At 50.0% G+C, this 19,507-nt stretch overlaps 1 protein-coding gene across 1 annotated transcript in view; it reads right to left on the minus strand.

The window, feature by feature from the left end:
* Positions 1–757: 757 nt before the first annotated feature.
* QRICH2 (glutamine rich 2) overlaps positions 758–19,507 on the minus strand; it is a 48,512-nt gene continuing 29,762 nt past the window's right edge. Inside the window, exons 11-22 of the mRNA XM_044453920.1 lie at positions 17,641–17,715; positions 17,174–17,338; positions 15,114–15,235; positions 12,787–12,852; positions 12,398–12,499; positions 10,497–10,697; positions 8,220–8,388; positions 5,701–5,788; positions 5,027–5,147; positions 4,953–4,971; positions 4,559–4,576; positions 758–1,016 (exon numbers count right to left, since the gene is read on the minus strand). Of these exons, the coding sequence (XP_044309855.1) occupies positions 918–1,016; positions 4,559–4,576; positions 4,953–4,971; positions 5,027–5,147; positions 5,701–5,788; positions 8,220–8,388; positions 10,497–10,697; positions 12,398–12,499; positions 12,787–12,852; positions 15,114–15,235; positions 17,174–17,338; positions 17,641–17,715 (1,245 nt within the window). The 3' untranslated portion in view covers positions 758–917. The remainder of the gene's footprint in view (positions 1,017–4,558; positions 4,577–4,952; positions 4,972–5,026; positions 5,148–5,700; positions 5,789–8,219; positions 8,389–10,496; positions 10,698–12,397; positions 12,500–12,786; positions 12,853–15,113; positions 15,236–17,173; positions 17,339–17,640; positions 17,716–19,507) is intronic.

Raw genomic sequence — 19,507 nt, forward strand, 5'->3', positions numbered from 1 at the left:
AAGCCGATATTTGCCACCCTCTCCTCCTGCATGCATTGCTGCAAACTGAATCCGACTGGAGTGAGGGACAAACGCGTAGCAGCAGCAGCCTCTCTGGTTTTTCAGTGCGAAATGGGGCCAGCTTTTGCTCCCACTCTGTGGCTGCATAAAGGAAGCCTACCTGGCATCACCACCTCCCATTTTGAATAGTAAATCGGGCCCATTTGGAAGCAGATCTGAATTGCTCCATCCAGCGGAAGTTGTGAATTCCACATCCACTATGAGACTAGCACGAGACATCTGGCGAGGGCTGTGCCCACCAAACCCCGAAGTAACCGTTGCTAAAGGTTGCAGCAACTCAAACATGCACATCCTAGCATCCTGCGGGCCAGTCAGCTTGTGCTGAGCATTGTCGCTGGGCTCTGTGTTGTCCCCAGTGGCAACAAGGGTGCACAGTGCTGGACCCCTGACCTGACTGCTCTTTTCTAGGACAGTGCCTCCCTTTCCATGGCTGGTGTATGTCTGGGGCTGGAGCAACGGGGGGAAGTGAGGGAGAAGTCAAGAATGTTGACACATGAAATCAGCTGTCTTGCTCTCTCTAATGGGTTTAAACACAGGATTTTGTATTGAAGAATAACTTCTTGGACAAAGAAAAGCTACAACCTGCAGGCCTGGTGGAATGGTGGTCTCTGAAGAAGGAAGCCATGCCTGCCATGAGCACCCACACCTCTTGGCCCTTCCCACCCCATCCCACCCTAGGAGCACTTGCTGGACCAGCCAGGGCAGCCCCTGCCACAGGGGCAGCACCACAAGATGGCCACGCTCCTCTGGCAGCAGCAGGCCTGCACAGTCCTCTTCCTGGTTTGGTCACTCTTTATTGTCTGGCTTTCATCGGTGAGAATCACGTTCTCATGGAGGCACAAGCAAGGCTGCTCTGCTTAGGCAGACTGCTCATCCGACCGCTGTCTCGAGGGAATTGGCATGTGCAGCTCCAAAGTTTCTCTGTCCTGCATCCCAGGCTCTTCAGTGACCCCTAACTGAGTCATGGACTTAGCTGCAACACACAAGAAAGAGTCAAACCCAGCTCTAGCAGTCATGAGTGGAAGAAATAGCTTAATAAATAGTTATCTTTTGCACAAACAAACCATTTGCCCAGGACAGATGCCTCTCTCCCCCCCCCCCCCGTCAGCTCTTCCTTCATGAGAACATTTTGATACGGAATGTTTCTGCCCCTGTAGTCAGGGCTTAATTGGTTAACAGAACGCTTGGCATCGCCAGGTAACACTGGGTACTGCCAGCATTGAAAGCCCTCTGCCATCAGCACTGAGCAGGACTATCGGACCTCAGGTTGGTGAGGCAAACCTGGCCAGCTGAAGGTCATGCTCCACATCCTTCCCCACCCCATCATTTGGTAGTTTCCCCATTCTGAATGACTGACACGCCTCTCCAAAGGCTGAGTGACCGAGTGTAAGGATTTCAACTCCAGGAATCTGGCACTTTTCGTGCTGCTGCTTTTTGCCTTTGGCCCAGCTGATCACTGGAATGCAGCCACCATGAGCTTCTCTGAAATGGGATTCAAACCTCAAGCTGGAGGTGGTTTCGCATCTCTTCAGGTGTAGGCAACACTGAGCTAGACAAACCAGGGACTGGCCTCCGCTGAAGGCCATTTCGTCCGCTGCTTGTGAGCCCTTTGCTCCCCCGGCCTGCCACAGTCAGACACCTGCTCTCTCTGCTTCTGTGTGGCTGGGTTTTACGACGCACTGCTGCAGGACGAGTACTCTGCACTTGTTTGAGGTGCGTGCCAGCTTTAGCTTGGGGCGGGGAGAGACAGCCTCTCGTCACAGGAAGGAGCACGCCAGTCAAATGGAGCACATTTTAAAATTCCTCTTTAATTCCGCCAGTGCTCATGATCTGTATTTCTCACGGGTGCTTTCCTGGGGAGCTGGATACTTGATGGAGGTGGATTCTCCGCTGTTCCTCACTGTAGAAAAGTTGCTAGCAGGAGCTGGGAGATTTTCCTCTTTAAGAGGACCTTATCATCTCTTAGCTGAGCTCCAGCACCAGACTGAGCCCAGGGTCAAATTAAGCCCTGATTGTTGGGGATGCTCCAGCTTTACCTGCGTATGGAGTGTTACAAGGCAGCCAGCCAAAAGGCCTGCCGGTGGCACTTGGAAATGGCTCCTGAACACATGCCAATGTCGTGTCACCTGCTGCTGCTTCCTACCCACCCCAAAACCTGAAACGGCATGCAGGCCTTGCTACCCTTGTTGATGAAAAGCATGCCTGAATTGGGCCTCGCAGTCTATGCTGAGGGACAACCAGACTTCTGGCGGGGAAGCTATAGTTTCCCTTCCTGGCCTGAGCCTGAGCACAGCCATGTCAAAACAAGCCCCCCCCCCCCCGCCCCGCAAGACTGGTGCTCCCTTTCCTGCCTCACACAGAATTCCAGGAAGACTTGCTGCACTCGGGCCAAGTGCCCACGTTCTGAAAGTGGCTGCCACATCCAGTGCACACTGCCTTGATACTGTAACATCTGAGAAGCAAATGTGGGAAATTTTCCCGGGCCCTCCAGAAGTTTTGGACTACAGCTGCCAGCATCCATAAATATTGGTATTGCTTTTTGGGACTGATGGGAGGAGAAATCCAAACTAGCTGGAGGGCACTGGGTTGGGTAGGCTGCTTAGTCAAAGTCTCCTTTGACAGTTTTCCCAACATTCAATTAAAAAAGGAACAAAAATAATCCAGTAACACCTAAATGACTGACTATTCTGAGACAAGCTTTTCTGGAAAGCGGCTACCCTCAGATGCACAAAGTATTCTTTGTTCAAAAATATCAAAGGTATCTGCAAAATTGCTGAAGCACAATTCATCTACTTCCTGTGGTTGTGATAAGGACAAGGAGGTTTGTTTTGGGTTTTTTATGCAATCCTAGTATGTTAAATGGTTCCTTGCAATGTTGTCTATGTTATCTCATAAAGATGTTTTGGGAGTGGCCATCATTAAGGTCATTATCACTGGCTACAGTTCTGCATTTCAATTCCTCCTCACAACAGTTTCTCTCTTCCTCCTAGTCAGCATGTGCACGCATGTCTGCCAGTCTCTGGACACTGTCCATGAAAGCTGATGTCAGAGTCAACTTGGCAGCTTTTAAAGTGCCGCAAAAACTTTGTGGATTTTGCTGCAATAAACTAACATTGTTAACCCCCCAGAAATTAGGAAAGAAAAGAGGCATTTGACTGTTATGCATTACAGAATACATCACAGGTACAGTCCGTGCCTTGCTAATTTTGTAATGTGTAAAGTCACCCTCAGGCCTGGATGTAATTGACTTTTGAACACCAGTCCTCTCTTGCCAACTGAGAGGGGAGTCCGACAGATCTACTTGCGGGTCGCGCTAGCCTTGTGCAGAAAGTTAATTTTACTAGGGTGATTTCAGCTCTTCCATCCACTAATGGATGTCTCTCTTTCTCTTTCCTCCTCTTGTTTACAATCTCTGCCCCCCATACTCTGTGCGGGGCAGGGCAAGTTTCTTGGCAGGTTCTGTACATTTCCTAGACCAGACCCTGCTAGGTAAACGGTGCTCTTGGGCCACACGAAGTGAGTCCATGATTTCCTGCAGTGCTCTTCAATCAGCCGGGCATGCAGTCCAATTGGGAGAACTGACCATGTTTGCAATTACATCTCAGATGCGATCATTCAGCGCTTCGGCACCACCAGAAGGGAGTGCTCTATAATGGACAGATGGATCGGCAGGGACAGAGCTTGCAAGCAAACCTAGAATCAGTCGGCCAGGGACGGTACCTGCACTAGCAGCCTTTGTACAATAATGATAATGATACAAGTAGTAGTAGTAATGATAATAATTTAAAAATAAGCCTTACCATGGGACAGTTTGCAAAGCCTTCTCAAGCACAGACTGCATCCCATCCCCGAGAGCTTACAGAATATGTAAGAACGGCCTCTCGCTCCCAGCTCCTCCTCCCTGTCTCATGCAGCTTTTTGTCAGGTAGCAGAGAGAATGATAGACTATGCCAGGATGATCCCACATCTACACAATAAGTAGATGCTCTCTAGCTCTTATCTAAAATCCTAACAACACTCACTCTTGCATTTCACCGCCATTGGTATTTAGTGTCTACACTGATCATGAAAAAGGGTGGTTGCTGAGGGACAAAGACACAGTGTTGTGACAGGAAGTTGCAGTTTTCTGGAAGAAACATGCAAGATGGAATGGAGTGCCAGTAAACCAGTTGTGTTAACCAGCGCCACTGCCCAGGAGATGAGGAAAACCAGCACTTCAATGCAAGCTCCTGAAACAGTGCGAATAGCAGTTCTGGAAATATGGTCCCCTGAGCAAAAGGCAGGACCAAATGGAATTTCACAGGGAGACGGATTTTTACTAGATCCAGAACTCCGTATATTCTGAGCCCCTGAAGCGTGCTTCTCTGAACACCACCTTTCTAAAGAGGGTGCTGTAAAAAATGTGTGGGCTTCAACCTGTGAAATTGCAGCGGCCAGGGGAAGGGCTGAGCAGGGTTTTGACCCAGTACTACTTCCCCATAGCACAACATCTGTAAACCGGTGCAATGGAACCATCCTGTAGTCTATTCTATCACAAGCTCATTTAGCAGCTGTGCCCCCTCATCCAGGATTCCTGGGAAATGTAGTTCTGTGAACAGAATGGTGGACCGGGTCTCTCTAACAGTATTCTCAGCAATCATCACTTTTAACTATGATTCCCGGGATCTTTAGGAGAAGCTATTACAATGTTATGAGGGGGCAAGGGTGTGATCCTATGCATGTTTGGATTTCTGAAAGACTTTTTTCCCTATTTAAGCATACACAGGTAGGATTGTTCCTTCAAACCGATACCAAGGTAGTAGCTCGCCCATCAGGAGCTCCATTCATGGAGAGTCACTGCCTTGCCCTGCTCAGAAATCCTCACAGAGTGCTACAGAGTGAGCCAAGGAAACACCACCTGATTTGGATGTGCTTCGTCCCCCATCGTTCTCTTCCCAGCTAAAGTGGAATGCTGGGCATACCTGACAGGCTGCGCAAAGACACTTTAGCTGTGTGGGGACGAGCTGGGAGATTGGGCAAGTCGCTGAGCATGGGCTGGTGCCTTTGTGAGGAGGACCGGATGAGCTTGTTTCTCGGTCTTGAAGGACCTGGGGAGGCAAGAACAAAGGGTGGAGCCACCAGTGCTTTTGCTGTTCCCCCACAGCCTTGCAAAGAATCCAAAGAAGAGCCGCTTTTTGGTGCATCGGGTCCGTCTGACATGATTACTCAGCAGGCTATGGCAACTCTTTGGGTACTCAGTCTCTGCAGTAAAAGCAAACTGTCCCAGATCCATCCAGAAATTTACAGATCGATGGCAGATGTATTCTGCACATCTATTTCCATTTGAAATGCTCCTCCCAGCTCTCGAGGTTATCAACAAGCAGTAAAAATGCCGCGTGATCGCTACATCCTCTTGCCAGAGGGAAATGCTTCTCATTACCTCACGGTCAAGTGTGTCCAGCCAGTTTCACACTATTGCGCTTCAACACTTAAGGCAGAATGTCGTGCATGGCCAACTGGGGCGTGCTGAGAACTGTAAGGCTGTTTATACCTAAGCACGCCTAGAATTATATCCTTAAATAGTTAACCCTCCTTTCCCAGCCCCCTTCTCCCAGCTGCACGGTCCACCCAAAGCATCTGCAAGTGGAACAGGAAACTCACTGTCCTTTCCGGTGATGGATGGGAGCTGCGTGTCCATCCGTCCTTTGTAGATATGACCATCCAGGCCCAGGATGTCTACCTCTTCATGCTACAAATGAAGGCAAATGCAGGACAGGCCACACCTTAGTCTGGGAGGCAGACATTAAAGACCCACCACAAAACGGTCCAGAAGTGTCACAAGGCCCACCTCCTCCTGTGCTTCGCGTGATCACCAATGCTGGGACAACCTCTGTGTTCCTTGCTCCCAGATCAGGGAACCATCATCGGAGGAACCTTGGAGTGCCGCAACTGGGGGTCCATGCTCAGCCACTGAACTGTTCCAAACTAGCGCACAGGGGACATTTCTGTGGTTGGACCCTGAGATTCACCTGGCACTTTATTTTTCTTTTAAGTACCTGCCAAACTTTACCGGGGGAGCCATGCTTCTGATATGTAGTTCAAGTCTGCCCCTCTGCTTGGTTGTCTGTGGCTCGGGGCTGCTTTAATCTGAGGTGCCTTGTTTCCATCTGCAGCGTGGTTTCACGCTGTGCGTCTTCTGCTTGGGTGATATTTCTGACTTTGTGACTGAGTCAGGCTCTTTTACTGTTAGCCGCCTTGACGAGTTCTGACTTTGTGACTGAGTCAGGCTCTTTTACTGTTAGCCGCCTTGATGAGAGAGAGGCAGCATGCAAGGGTTTGGGGTGGAACGTGAAGGGTGCAGGAGGGAAGCAAAGGGGCTGCGAAGACCCAGATGGTGGTTATGGTCTGAAGCACGGTGGGAGCTAGAGTTCAACGACTTAGTGGAGAAGCGATTGAAGGATGAAGAAACCCCAGATAGCTGGGACTGGAATATCGACCGCTCTTAATCAACCCAGTCCAGGCAAGCCTCCTGACATTCACGTTCTCTCTAGACGGTGGGCTGCTGCATTTCTGGTGTGGCTTCTGGCACCAGGCACTGGTGCAGTCTCAGTCCTGGGTCAGTGCCAGCACTGGCTCGGACCTCCTGAAGATGATCAAAGCCATTTCTACTGCTGATAGTGGATGATGGTAAAAAGGATCCCAGAAGACAAGCGAGGCCAAAGGAAATTTGTTTTCCAGCTGCCTTTAAGTGAGCATAAATCCTAGAGGATTTAGGTGGCAGGTAAAGGGTGTGTGCTTTATCATGGAGACAATACTAAGCTATGAGTCTTGCTGTTCAGGCAGCAAGGTAAAAGCCAGGTCATAAGGGAGACGTTTTTCTCAAAATGTTGACGTTGTAATAACTGTGTGCAGATAATACATTATTCCCTTTCTACAGGCACTGAAGTGAGATGAGAGGAAGAGCAACAAGCATGCCCAGACCCAGCAATAATCAGGTTGTGTTTGACTGCATGTCTTGTATTAAGCAAAACACATTTCCTGTTCACATGTGTTTCCTTCCTGGCACCAGCTATAACAGCCTCTAGGTGCCAGGTGGCACTCCAGACCTTTCCTCAGGCTCAATATGTGACTAACTTGGGTTCAGACAATATGGTGGCCCATATGATGCTGAACTGTGGGCAGCATTGTTTTTAATTTATTAGAGTTCTATCCTGCCTTTTTTAAGAACTCAAAGTGAATTACAGGATTCTCCTCCTGCTGCTCTCAATCTCATCCCCACAACAGCCCTGTGATGTAGGCTGGGCTGAGAGTTGCAGCAGGCCCAGTCACCCAGTTGGCTCCATGGCCGAGTAAGGACTAGACCCCAGATCTCCCGAGTTCCAGTCCCATGCCCTTAACTATTACACTACACTTACTCTCAACATGTTGCCTGAACCTAGGATAGCGTTATCTGAACCCAGCTGAGATAACAAACCATGGTGTGGAAGCCAACAAGAAGCCATGGCTTCTCTTCATGGGTTGTTAGCACAGCTGGGTTTGAACACGCAAAAACCCACGTTACAACAACAGCCTGCAGTTCAACAGCAACCCACACGCAACTCCTGAGTGGGGGTTATCATGTTGTCAGAAACCAGCCACCATTGTCCTGCCTGTTTTAGCTCCTGCTTTGGCTAGTTTCATAGACTTGATAGACTGTAATTTATTTATTTGGATATTTTTATCCCATGCTTTATGAATCGTTTCTGGACAGCTTTTTATAAAGTTCTGTTTACTAGATTCAATTTTGTTAAATTTCTCTTCAATTGCAAGCTTCTCCAGAAGGTACCATAAAATGAACTGTACCATAAAACACATTCTCCAGAAGGTACCATAAAATGAACTTTGAACTGTAAGGTACCATAAAATGTAAACAAAATTAAATCTCAGCAGGAACAAGTTTTATCTGGGGGAAAAACTGGAAGGGAAGTGCTAAAGGGGAGCAAAATAGGACAAAACGCCCCATCTGTGGTGCTGCCTGTCCCACTCCTCCTTGGCTGATTGTAGCTTTTGTTTGTTTGTGGTAGTGGATCATGTGACTCCACAGTGGACCTAAATATACTGCTTAGGCCTCAAGGCTGGCAGCCCAGCTCTGGCCTCACTCCCCCTGCCAGGCCCTCCCCACCCGCCCGGCCCCTCGTTACCTTCACCATGGCCAGCACGGCGTTTTCGTCCGCGTGGATGGGCGGCATGCACTGGGCGAGCTGCTGCAGCTTCCCGTAGCGCCTGTAGGGGTAGGTGAGGGTGTGGCTGCCCCCGCAGTGCCGAGGGACACTCACGTAGCCGAAGTCCGTCACCTCTGGAAGTCGGTCTCTGCGAAGGACGGAGGGCCGACACTTAGCGAAGTCGGGGTGGCCCATGCCCGCTTCCACTCAGCTGGCCTGGCTTCCCCTCAAGGGGAGAGGTGGTGGGTAAAACCCTCAAGCTTCTCGGCCCGGGGAAAGAGAAGGGAGCGGTTCTTCCGGCGGGCCTCCTTTCTGCACCACAAGGAATGCCCACTCCCGCCCCGAGTGGCCCAAGCCCTCTGCCTCAGCCTTTATCCCAGCCTCCCCCACTGGCTGCCTGTGCAACGAGGTTCTTTTAGACAACTAAAAGATCCTTCGAGTCAGACGCTCAGCTTACAAATTGGAAACCAACATTTTGCTACCCGGAATTCCAAACCTGATCAGCACAGGAGGAATGTGTTCTGTTCAAATTAGATGGAAATGCAGTTCAGAATGAGCTGGAGGGGTCAGGCCATGGTACCGGTACATTCCCTGCAGTATCAGGGGCAGCAGACCTCTGCAGAGCAGTTATGTGAAACGTGTGCACATACGTGCGTGGGTGGCTATTGTGCTCGTATCCCGCTTGCAGGTTGCTCTAGTTGTCCGCCTTGGGAAGAGGACTAGAGGCCTTTACCGGACTCCACATGGCTGCTGTTCGCTTCCTCACTGCCCTGGATTTTGCCACCCTGTCCCCTGCCTTGCTTTGTTACACAGCAAGACACACACAGACACACAAAGCAGTGTGAGACCACAAAAGATTATTTTGCAAGGCACTATCTGAACAGAGAGGCTGTTTCCTCGACAGAAAGTGGACTTTCAGGCAGAAAAGCAAGAGGTGAAGCAAGAGAAACAGGAAACAAACAGTGAGACAAAACAGAAAGGCAGGCAAAATCACATCGATTTCTGGACTCTTGGCCGTCTCTTGTTGTTAGTAAACCACGTGCCATTTCTGACCTGCAGGGTAAGTTAATTTAAATCTGCAAGTTACGTTTTGTTTTGGCAGGCTCAGGAATCAGTCTGCGGACCTCATTAAATATATTGCAAAATGGTAACGATCAGGTCTGACTTGTTTGGCCGACTCTTGAAGTTCTGAGCCTGTTTTGGAATTCCAGATTTTATTGCCTGTGCAGCAGGTCAAGTCAGACAACTCAGTCTTTGCATTTGTTTCCATCACAAGCCTGTACATACGTTAAAGGGAAGCAGCACCCGAATGGGTTGCTTCAGACATGAGGACATTTCTACATGGAAGCTCATTTTGAGTAGGGATTTGCATGAATCCTGCCTGCAGATTTCCATGAGTGATTACCACAGCAGCACACGCGGAAAGTGTGGCTTCCAGCCACAGGTACAAACAAAGCTGGTCTATGCACAAAGTTCAGATGAATGGTTAAAATCCAGCCTATGTGCTACTTGGAGCTAATCTGCTGAAATGAATGGAATTTACATGCATTGCAACCAGCCCCAAGTGGGGTCACATTTGATTTTACCTAATGCCTTCACGAAAGTGACTTCTGTGTGTGCGTATGTTTTGCCACCGCATGAGGCAAGGTTTGAAGAAGCCCCCTTGCACCCCAGCTTGCAGCTGCCCTCATGCAAATGCTATTTCTAAGGCTGCAGGGATACCAATTTAACTAAGAGCCTAGCACTGAGAACAGGTCACCATTGCCCAAGCCCAGCTGACACTGCTGCTGCTGCTCTGCATGAGGCTTCCTGGGAGAGCTGGTGATGCAGCATCATCTCAGGCCTAGGGTCAGTGCCCAGCACAGTGGTCCGCTCCCCTTTGTGATTTCTTGAAAAGGGCCCTTTCTTTCCAGCCCAGCGTTCCCCGGAGAAGCACTGGATGGGCTGGCAGAAGCTGCTACCACGCATATTACCCCAGAGTGCCTCTGGCCGACAAGATGCCATTCCACGCAGTGCTTCTCTCGGGAGCACTGGGGTCAGTGCCAAAGGCCCGGCCAGCTTGTGGGAGGGGGCCTTGGGGCAAAGCGGGCAGGCTGCAGCTGGAGAAGGGCCAGCGGAATGGCTACAGAGCCCCCACCATCTTCATTTAATGGAGTGGAGGGGACCCGGGGAGAGGGCGGCAGCTTGCCCGGGGCTCTGCTTTGCTTCTCATCTCTGTGGGGATACCAACTTACTGCTGAAGAGCACTTCTCCTACCGTCTGCCATACAGGCCTGAGCCGAGGCACTGGGACTGCAGCATTTCCCTGATCATCTGAGCGTTGACTTTTGCGGGCCCGCCATAATGGCTCTGCACCTTCTGAATATCCATGAGCATCTTGGAGTGGATGCGACGGAGCTTGTTGAGGCTCGTGCTCTTCTCCAGTGCATCGTAACGAGCACCGGGCCCTAACCTGAGACTGGGGTGGGGTGGAAAAGGATGGGGAAAGGGGGCACAGCACACAAGCCGGTGCAAGGAGGCAGAAAGCGACCGGAAAAAGGAAAGGGAGAGGAAAAATCCACACGGTCAGCACAGCTCTGCCTCTCCCAGCATGCTCTGCTCATTTTCATGCCACTTCTCTGAGAAAGAAGAGCAGCAAGACTATTTCTATAAGTGTGGGGAATCTTTTTTGGCCCAGGGCTGCATTGCTTCATGGGCATGAGACTCACATGCCAGCAGGGTGCCCATACCCTTCCCCTCCCTCGCCCTCGCCCTCTAATGCTTACACACACACACACAGGATTTCATAAACATTCGTGAGTGACACACCCCTACATTCTCTTTCATGTGTATGCACACACATACATGTGTGTGTGCACGCACATGGATGCATGCACACACACACACACACACACTAATGAGGCTTTGAAAAATGCCAATTCTGTCTAAGCATGGGCCAAAAATGTGGGGATGCAGGAATTAGACTTCCTTTTTTTAATGTGCCAAGCTGCAAGGTGTGTGCGGGGAGAGAAGGATGTTGGCTGGACAGAGAGCTCCAGTGGAGCATATTCCAAGGTTCCTTATCCCAATTCACATGAGGCTGCACAGCTCAGAAGTTAATCAGGCACCAAAAAGTGAAGAGTCTACAAAGCCAAAGGGCACATTCCCATTCAAGCAGACAGGTTTTCTGTCCAAGATTCTAAAGGTATAACATATGAAGGGGTTCTCAAGGTCATGGTGCCCATCCAACTGCATTCTCATCTAAGGCTGGACCCAAATTTCCTCAGCCAGAATGTTCAGTCCATTTTTTAAGATTGTGGAAAGGAAGGGCAGGTTCACCTGCTGCCCCTCAGCCCCTCGGTTGCCCTTTGGTTCCATTGACGGTAATTTTATAACAGTGGTGGAGCAGCTCTCCCTGCCTTTGGCATCTGACACCATTTTCCCTTCTGCTATTCAGCAACAACACTCCATTATTTACAAGTGAATGATGAGGAATAAACAGAACCCACAAACTGACTGCCGTCAGGAAGAGCCAGTCTGCTACTGCTAGTAAAAACAGCCAGCCCTGTTTTGCCCCACCCCAAAACCATTTTAGATGGCCACTTCATTTTTACCAGCTCCCCCTGGAGCAGTGGGACTAGAGTAGTTCTGGCAAGCAGCATGTTTTGGGTCAGCCCAACTTCCGCCTCAGAATATTGTAACTAAAAGCCCCGCTTCAGAATGTGAAGCGTCACCAGGGGCAGAATCCTAGGCAAACACCCTGTGCAGGGTGATGGATGACTTTTTGCCCTATTTGCACATGCATGGGATGGTACCCCAAACCATTGTTTTGCTCTGAAGTTGTTATTTAGGCAACAAACGTGCCCCCTCTGAGATGAAGTAGTATTGCTCACTCTGGAGATAGTACCCAGTGTTAGCCCTGCTTCCGTTAGACCCACTGAAAGAATAAGACTTAAAGGAGACAGGGCTAATTATGTCCCATTCATGCCAATAGGTCTACCAATAGGTCTAAGCAGGACTAATCTTGGATGTGACCCAGGGGCTTGGCTCATACTCGTTTTCTTCTTCAGGCCCCTTTTCCAAATCTCTGCTCCAACCAATTCCCAACCACAACTTAGAACACACGTGAATCAGGAGGGGACAAAGAAGAAAAGCCAGAGGTGCCCGTCATCTCCGTACTTGCGGTTCAGCTGCCTGATTTGCTCCATTTCATAAACCATGTATGGCCGGAGGGACTGGTGAGCGGGTAAGCCTGGCACAGCAGGGAGTGTTGTGATGTGCCTGTCAAGACAACAACAGGTAGCATGTGCCAAGGAAGCACAGCCTGAGAGACTGAGGTTCTCGGGGTTAACCCCGAGCAGCCGCTTTTAGGACTGATTGGCAGACACCGGCCTCAGGAGGTCTGACCCAAGCGACCTGTCAAAGGCAGACACTTGCTCCACAGCTCAGCAAGGACCAAGATCTGCTTCACTCAGCTTCCACTCCCCTGTATTTCCTATTTAAATTTAAACCCACCCACCATGAATATAATCGCATTAGCGAGGTAAGAACAACATGCAAGAACTTACGGGCCAGGCACCACCATTTCCAAAGGTCGGTCACAAGAAATGCAGTGGAAATGAGCTAAGAGTCTCCTGTGCGAGTCAAAAAGAGATAAATCAAAAAAGGAGAGGGGTGATGAGGGCAGATACATGAGTTGCACAAACGTTGAGCCGTACAATCTGCGTGAGGGAGAATGGAAGGAAGATCATACCAAAAAGAGAGACAAAAACGTGACGGGAGCACTGCATGCAGCCTCTTGGCACCGGAACCAGAGCTGCGGAGCTGCCACTAGTTCAGCATATTCCAGGCACGAGCAACTTGTGCAATTTGCATATGTGTTTCGTAAACAGAGAGATGTGCTGCTGTCGAGAGGTTTGTTTGTATACAAAGAAGGAACAGTTTGCCTCTCAGACCCAGGAGCTCCTTGCATACCAGATCTCTCCATGGGGAAGATGCAGGAGGCACCTTCCAGAAGCAGCGAAGGACTCCGCTTTGCCTTTGTTCATGCTTCTGTGTCATGCTGAGCCACCAAGCCGGGCGAGCAGCAAGAGAAGCTGTGTTCAGCTACGGAGACTGACAAGAGCAGCGCATGCTTAAACTGCCCACCTGATGAACCCGTTTAAGCAGGGAGACCAACTTCGCTAGTTTGGAATGGCTGTTTCAAAATCTAAAATGACCCGATTCCATGCTCTTTCAGTCGTGCATAAAAACAATGGTTTTTTGGCCATGTTTTTAAAAATAACATTTAAAGCGAGGTTGGCAACTTGCAGCCCAGCGGATATTTGGGCCCACAAGCCCCAGCATCCTTTGCCACTGGCTATGATAGCTAGGCTGATGGAATTATAGTCTAAAACATCTGGAGAGTCAGAAATTGCCTACCCAATTTAAAACTTCCTTTAAAAACCCCCTTCCCCTACCTAGTTTATATGACTGTTGCACTGTATACACATTTCTACTATTAAAATATGCTCTAGGTGCTTGTTAAAAAGTGCCCCACTGGTGGAAATGGGATAGCTATGGGGACCCTCTCATCCCCAAAGTGACGCACCTGCAACCTTAAGGAGGCCAGAGTGGAGGGAGTGGGGGGTGAATCAGGAGCTGGCCTGCCTGCACCATTTCCGCTGGGAAAGCGAAGTCCTGGGCAGGGCTGGGGCAGCAGCAACAGAGGCCACACGCACAAAGTGGAAACTTAGCCCGGGAAACGTGCTTCTTGTCTGCCAGGGTCTGAAGGCATCTTCTTTCTCCATCCCTTCAGCTGCACTCCGTGTTCAATTCAATTAAAAGAGGAGGCAAGGAAACCGCAGCCGGAACGGCAGCCTGGGGACCAGGCATGGGTTTGGAAGAAGGCCCGGCCCGGCCGCCCAGTCCTGTCTGCATCGTGCAGCACAGAGCAGCTTCTCATGCCAGCGCGATGCAGCAGGAATCGCTGCGCTGCGCGGGCTGCCCCTTCCCCTCGCAGGTGGGAGAGCTGCGCCCCACGCGCCCAGGCAGCAGCGCCCTCTAGTGGTGACTCGAAGGTCACACAGCTCGCGGGAGGAGGGGAGGGTCCCGGCACTGCGCCCGGACTTGCAGCAGACTTCAAAGAGGCAGGGAGGCAGCCGCCGCAAGCAACAGCCAGGCAGGGGGCTGGATGCCTACAGCCCTCTGGGTTCAGGCTGAAGGTGCCCTCTTACACTGGTGGACAGCGAGGGGGCCGCAGCACGGGCAGTCCCATGAGCATAGCAGTGGCTTGGAAGCAGCACAGGAATTTCCCATAATACCTGGGGGCTGCCCTTTACATGTCTTGCAATATCCAGTGATGCTTTGCTTCAGGGCATTGCAGGCACACTAGAAAAGGGGGGCTTGGCAGGAATCAGCAGTCAGCCTGGCTAGGCCACTGCTGCCGTGACAGCCGCCTAAAGCCGCCCATGCCTCCAACGGGGCTAGGACGTTACGCCATGCCTGCCCGCTGTTTGCAGTGGCTGTATCTGTGCACTCCAAACAGAGGGAATCGACTATGGCTGCCCTGAATGCTATTTTCATGGGTCTACATTTGCCCAGCAAGTGAACCACAACTGGGGCTGCTTACGAAACACAATCCTCTTTCCACCACCTCACCCATTGCTGCTACTTTATCCAGTCCTGATGAGTTACCCTGTGATGCAACTACTGCAGGTGTCAATGAGATAACACCCATAAAATGAAGACAAAACACCTGCAAGGCCACAAGCTGCCCACCCTTTTCTTCTTTTGATGGTGTCACCACCGTGGGATGTCAAGGGATGCCAGCTCTGTGGGAAAATAGCGCACAACTGCAGCCTGCAATTATATGATGCCGCCTGAAAGCTGCAGCCACCCCCCTCAGACGCCTTGCCTCCTGATCCCGGCAGCTTCATCTCCTAAATCTTGTGGCATCCTCTGCTTTAGCTGCTTCCGGATATCTTTCCAGCGCTCCTCCAGCTGCTGCCTGAATGGATCCAGTTCCAAGCGGTCCAACTGCATGGAGGAGACACAAGGGTTTGAATGTGAAGGACGCTTTCAAGGCACAGAGATGTGGCTTGCCCAGCATACTGAAGACAAGACAGTGCAAGGGCCTAGCCAAGCTGGCTCCAGGGGCAAAAAGTGGGCTGCTTTGCTTCATACAATGAGTGCCCCTAAGAGCAATTTGCAGCTCAACATGGAACACACAGAAACAGCATTTCACCTGGTCACTTGCTTCGCCCAAGAAGCAAAGTAAGTTCATTTGTCATACCGTGTCTGATTTCAAGCATGCAGCAGGACAGGAGGGTGGCTGTGAGTCTGCCCTCCAAAAATGTTGGGCTGGCAACCCATTGCCCTCCTAAGTTCTGGACTACATAATCCCTAACGAGTGGCCATGCTGGCTGGGGTGGTGGAGGCCATGGCCCAAGACACCTGGAAAGCACCGGGTTTGCCTACCCTGACATGTGTGAATGCAACTGTGCTCATGGGCAATTGCTAGCCCAAGAACATGTTGGGCACCATCATAAAGTTCAGTGGAAAACAGCTCTGAGCCCATGGAAGCCCCAAGGGTTCTTGGGAAAAGGGATGTCCCAGCATCCCAGAGGTCTGCAGTTCTGGACACTCTTAGCAATTGCTGAGATCTGGAAGTGGCCAACAGAAGCTAGTGCTCGCCACATTATGATTGTGATTCTTATGATTATTTCCATTTCTGTAGCTCCCCTCGGCCAAAGCTCTCTGGGCAGTTGAGCCAGCTGTGCCTGCAGGGGACATTCAGGGGGAAGGAGGGTAGAGAAGTAGGGGTGGAGATCAGCAGGAGAGATAATGCAAATATTTGGCCAAAGGAAAGAATCTGGGCCCCCCATGCATCCCTTCCCTTCTGATTTCAGAGTTTGAGGTGTCAACACAAGGAAAAATGCAGTGCAGTGTCACAACATTGCTCCCACCCCACTTGCATCAGCTCACTTCCTCAAAAAACTGCCCCTCTGCTAGAACCACAGATCTGGCTGAGACAACATAGTTTGCTTCATGGGAGCGGCCTCAAGCCTGAAAGGGCTACTGTTCCAAAGAGGAGGAGTGTGCAGTCCCCTGGATATTGTTGGATGCAAATCCCATCTGCCTGTGGGGAACAGCTGCACATTCCTCGTCCCTTATTTCAAGCAAGGTCAGCCTTCTCCTGCCTGCCACTGGCTCTAATCGGAGCCGGCAGAGGGAGGGAGAGGCATCAGTCCTGCAGATCTGGTTTCCATTAATTTTGTTTAAATCTATCTACCTGCCATTCTACCACATGTGGAATTGTTTAAGCAAAATCCTGTGGAAAACATCATTTTACCTACGGTTTAACTGGTGCCTAGAAGATTTCAAGGACAAGGGTACCACCCCAGAAAAGACTCTGCCCCGGGTTACTCCTTCCCTTCTTTCCTGCAGCCTTCGAAGGCAGAGATGGCTGGAGAAGAGCCTCTGATTATGACATGGGCAAACAGGCAGGCTTGTCTCAGACCCAAGCAGACAAGCCTCCAGCAGTTCTGGATGACAACTTCCATAAGCCCTGGCCAGAAGGGTGGGTGATGGTGGAAGTTGCTACCCCAGCATGAGGGAGGAGGACCTTCAGATCCCCATCTTGATGGGTTGAAACCACATCCCAAACAGGGACCAGAAGCAAGCGGGATGTCAGGATGCAGAGGCAGGGGCAGTGCGTCGTGTCCGTCAGGCTTCCTGGCTGGCGGGGCAAACACAAGCCATGCAACACACACGAGTAGCTCCCTGCGATGAGCACGCAATCGTTGAGAGCAGGGGAAAGATGAGCGCATTCACGGGAGGCAGCCAGTAGTGCTGGTCAGATGCCACAGCGCTGCCCTCTGATCGCAGGAAGCTCTCTCGCTTTCTTGCCAGTGGCAGCTGCCCTCCCAGGATGCTCTGCCCGGGAATGGCGGAGAAAGCCCCAGCCTCACTTACTTTGGAGTCCATCTCAATCAGGAGCTTGTCAAGCACTTTCTGCCAATCTTGCTCTTGGCCAGCCATCTTGTTCAACAGCTCCTGCATCATCTTGTGCAGCTGCTCGGTGGTGGCATCGAACTGGCTGCGGCTGACCTTCGCAGCAAGAGCAGTCTTGTCTGCTTTCTGGAAAGCAGGAGGAAGGGTGGGGCAGAGTTGTGGTCTGGACCTAGATCACTCAGAACCCCCGGCCCGCTCTCCCTCCAGTTGCCACAGATGAATGGCCAAGAGCATCTCCCCCATATCTGCCCTGACCCCAAAAGGAAGGTGTGCACCAGGATCCCCATTCAACAGCAGCAACAGCAGCAGCAGAAGAGCAAAGACAGCGCAAGTCCGTGGCTCAGAACTGCCCTGCAGAGCTGGGAGCAGAACCCCGGAGCATCATCCATGCCTCTGGGGATGCATGAGATCAGGAGGGTATTTCTTACCACGTCAATTTCCATAACTATGTGATCTTTGTCTGCCTTCTGGTTTTCTAGCTTCTCCAGGGACTTGAACAACATCTTGAAGAAGCACAAAAGAGCAAAGGGATCAAAGTTGCCTACCACTGAGGCTCAATTTCTATACAGTCATCATCTTTAATCCCCTCCCGTCTTTTGGATAGCAGGGATATACATGACACTCCCCTATGCCTCATTAGGCTCGGATGTTGCAAACCACATCCCCACATTCTGGGTCCACAAATACTTCTAATTCCACTTTATTAGAATTAACAGATTATAGGCTGGTATGTTGTAAAGTGTCAAGTTGTGAAATAAAGATGATTTGCGTGGACTAAGCAACCTATTATATTACTGCCTGGATTAATGAAGAAGGGTAAAGAGAAGGAAATGAAACTATTTTTGCCACCAGCAACTCCAGTTTGCACTGAGGAACATACAAGGTGGCCAGATGTGAAAGAGGAAAAAGTTCCTGCTAAGAAGGGGGAGAATTTTGTTTGGTCTGGATCCATAAGTGAATCGACCCATTCACATTTTCTGCATTTATTCTTCAGATGGCACACTTGGGTACAGTTCTCAGCAAAACTGGTTTGCAGCAAAATACACATAATAGGGGAAGCTGCATGCAGAAAAGTATGCATTGAGGAAAACTGCATGCAAACATAAATGCAATTTGTAAGCCTTATTTTTAAAAATCACCGATGCAGAAATTGGAAGAGACACGAGAAATACATGAGAAACTAACTGACATGAACCAGAAACAGACTGGTTTATCAGTCGTGCACCATTAGGAGTTGTCCTGTGAGCCACCGCTTCTGAAACACCCTCTCCTGCACAGCTGTTGAAAGCACCTGGGAGCCCCGTCCTTTGTGTTTGGTCCCACTCCACTAAATGCAGGTGAGACTTTACTGCAGGGGTGGGTAATTTATGAGTCTCCAGATGTTTTAGCCTACAACTCCCACTGGATCAAGCTAACAAAGGATGGTGGACACCGCAGTCCAAACAAATCTGGAGGCCCACAAACTGCTCACCCTGCATCACGTCTCCAGGTTTTATGCCTGCTGACTCCACCTCTGGGGAATCAATGCCACACAGAAAGGAGGTTAAGTGGCCGATGGGGGACCTGGCAGTCCTGCCAGACGTCAGTCAAGATGAGGAAAGCAACTTGCTCTTGGTGTCTGTTCAGAAAAGGCATGTATTTTCCACTGCTGTAAGACATTGGGCAGTTTAATATTCCGTCTTTCTCTGGAACAATTTCCAGAGGGCAGATGTGTTAATTTATTACAACACAAAGAGAGAGCACTGTGTGATACCTTACAGAAGAAGAAACCTATTCTGGCATCAGCTTTCATGACCTCGAGCCCACTTAGTCAGATGTACTATAGTCCATGAAAGCATGTGCCGAAACAAATGTGTTTGTCTGTAAGGTGGAGCAAGAATCTCTTATCTTTCTTTGGGTTCCCCATCAAGGGCATCCTGGCTGACAGTTACTCATTGGCCTACTAATATTTTATTTATTTATTTATTTATTTATTTATTTATTTATTAAAACATTTTTATGCCACCCCATTCGCCGAAGCCTCGGGGCGGCTTACAACAAAAAATTAGAACCACATAAATAAAAATTAAAATATATACATTAAAATAATAATAATAATAATTTAAAATACACACACACACACAATATAAAATAAGCCGCCCTGGCCAGATAAAATTCAATAGTATTAATATTTAAAATGCTGTTTAAATAAAAAGCTCTTCGCCTGGCGCCGAAAAACAAATAACGACGGTGCCAGGCGGACCTCTCTGGGGAGCGCATTCCATAACTTAGGCGCCACCGCTGAGAAAGCCCTCC

Source organism: Varanus komodoensis, unplaced genomic scaffold (genome assembly GCF_004798865.1).
Source record: "Varanus komodoensis strain SLA01 unplaced genomic scaffold, ASM479886v1 scaffold7_1, whole genome shotgun sequence".
NCBI lineage: Eukaryota > Metazoa > Chordata > Lepidosauria > Squamata > Varanidae > Varanus > Varanus komodoensis.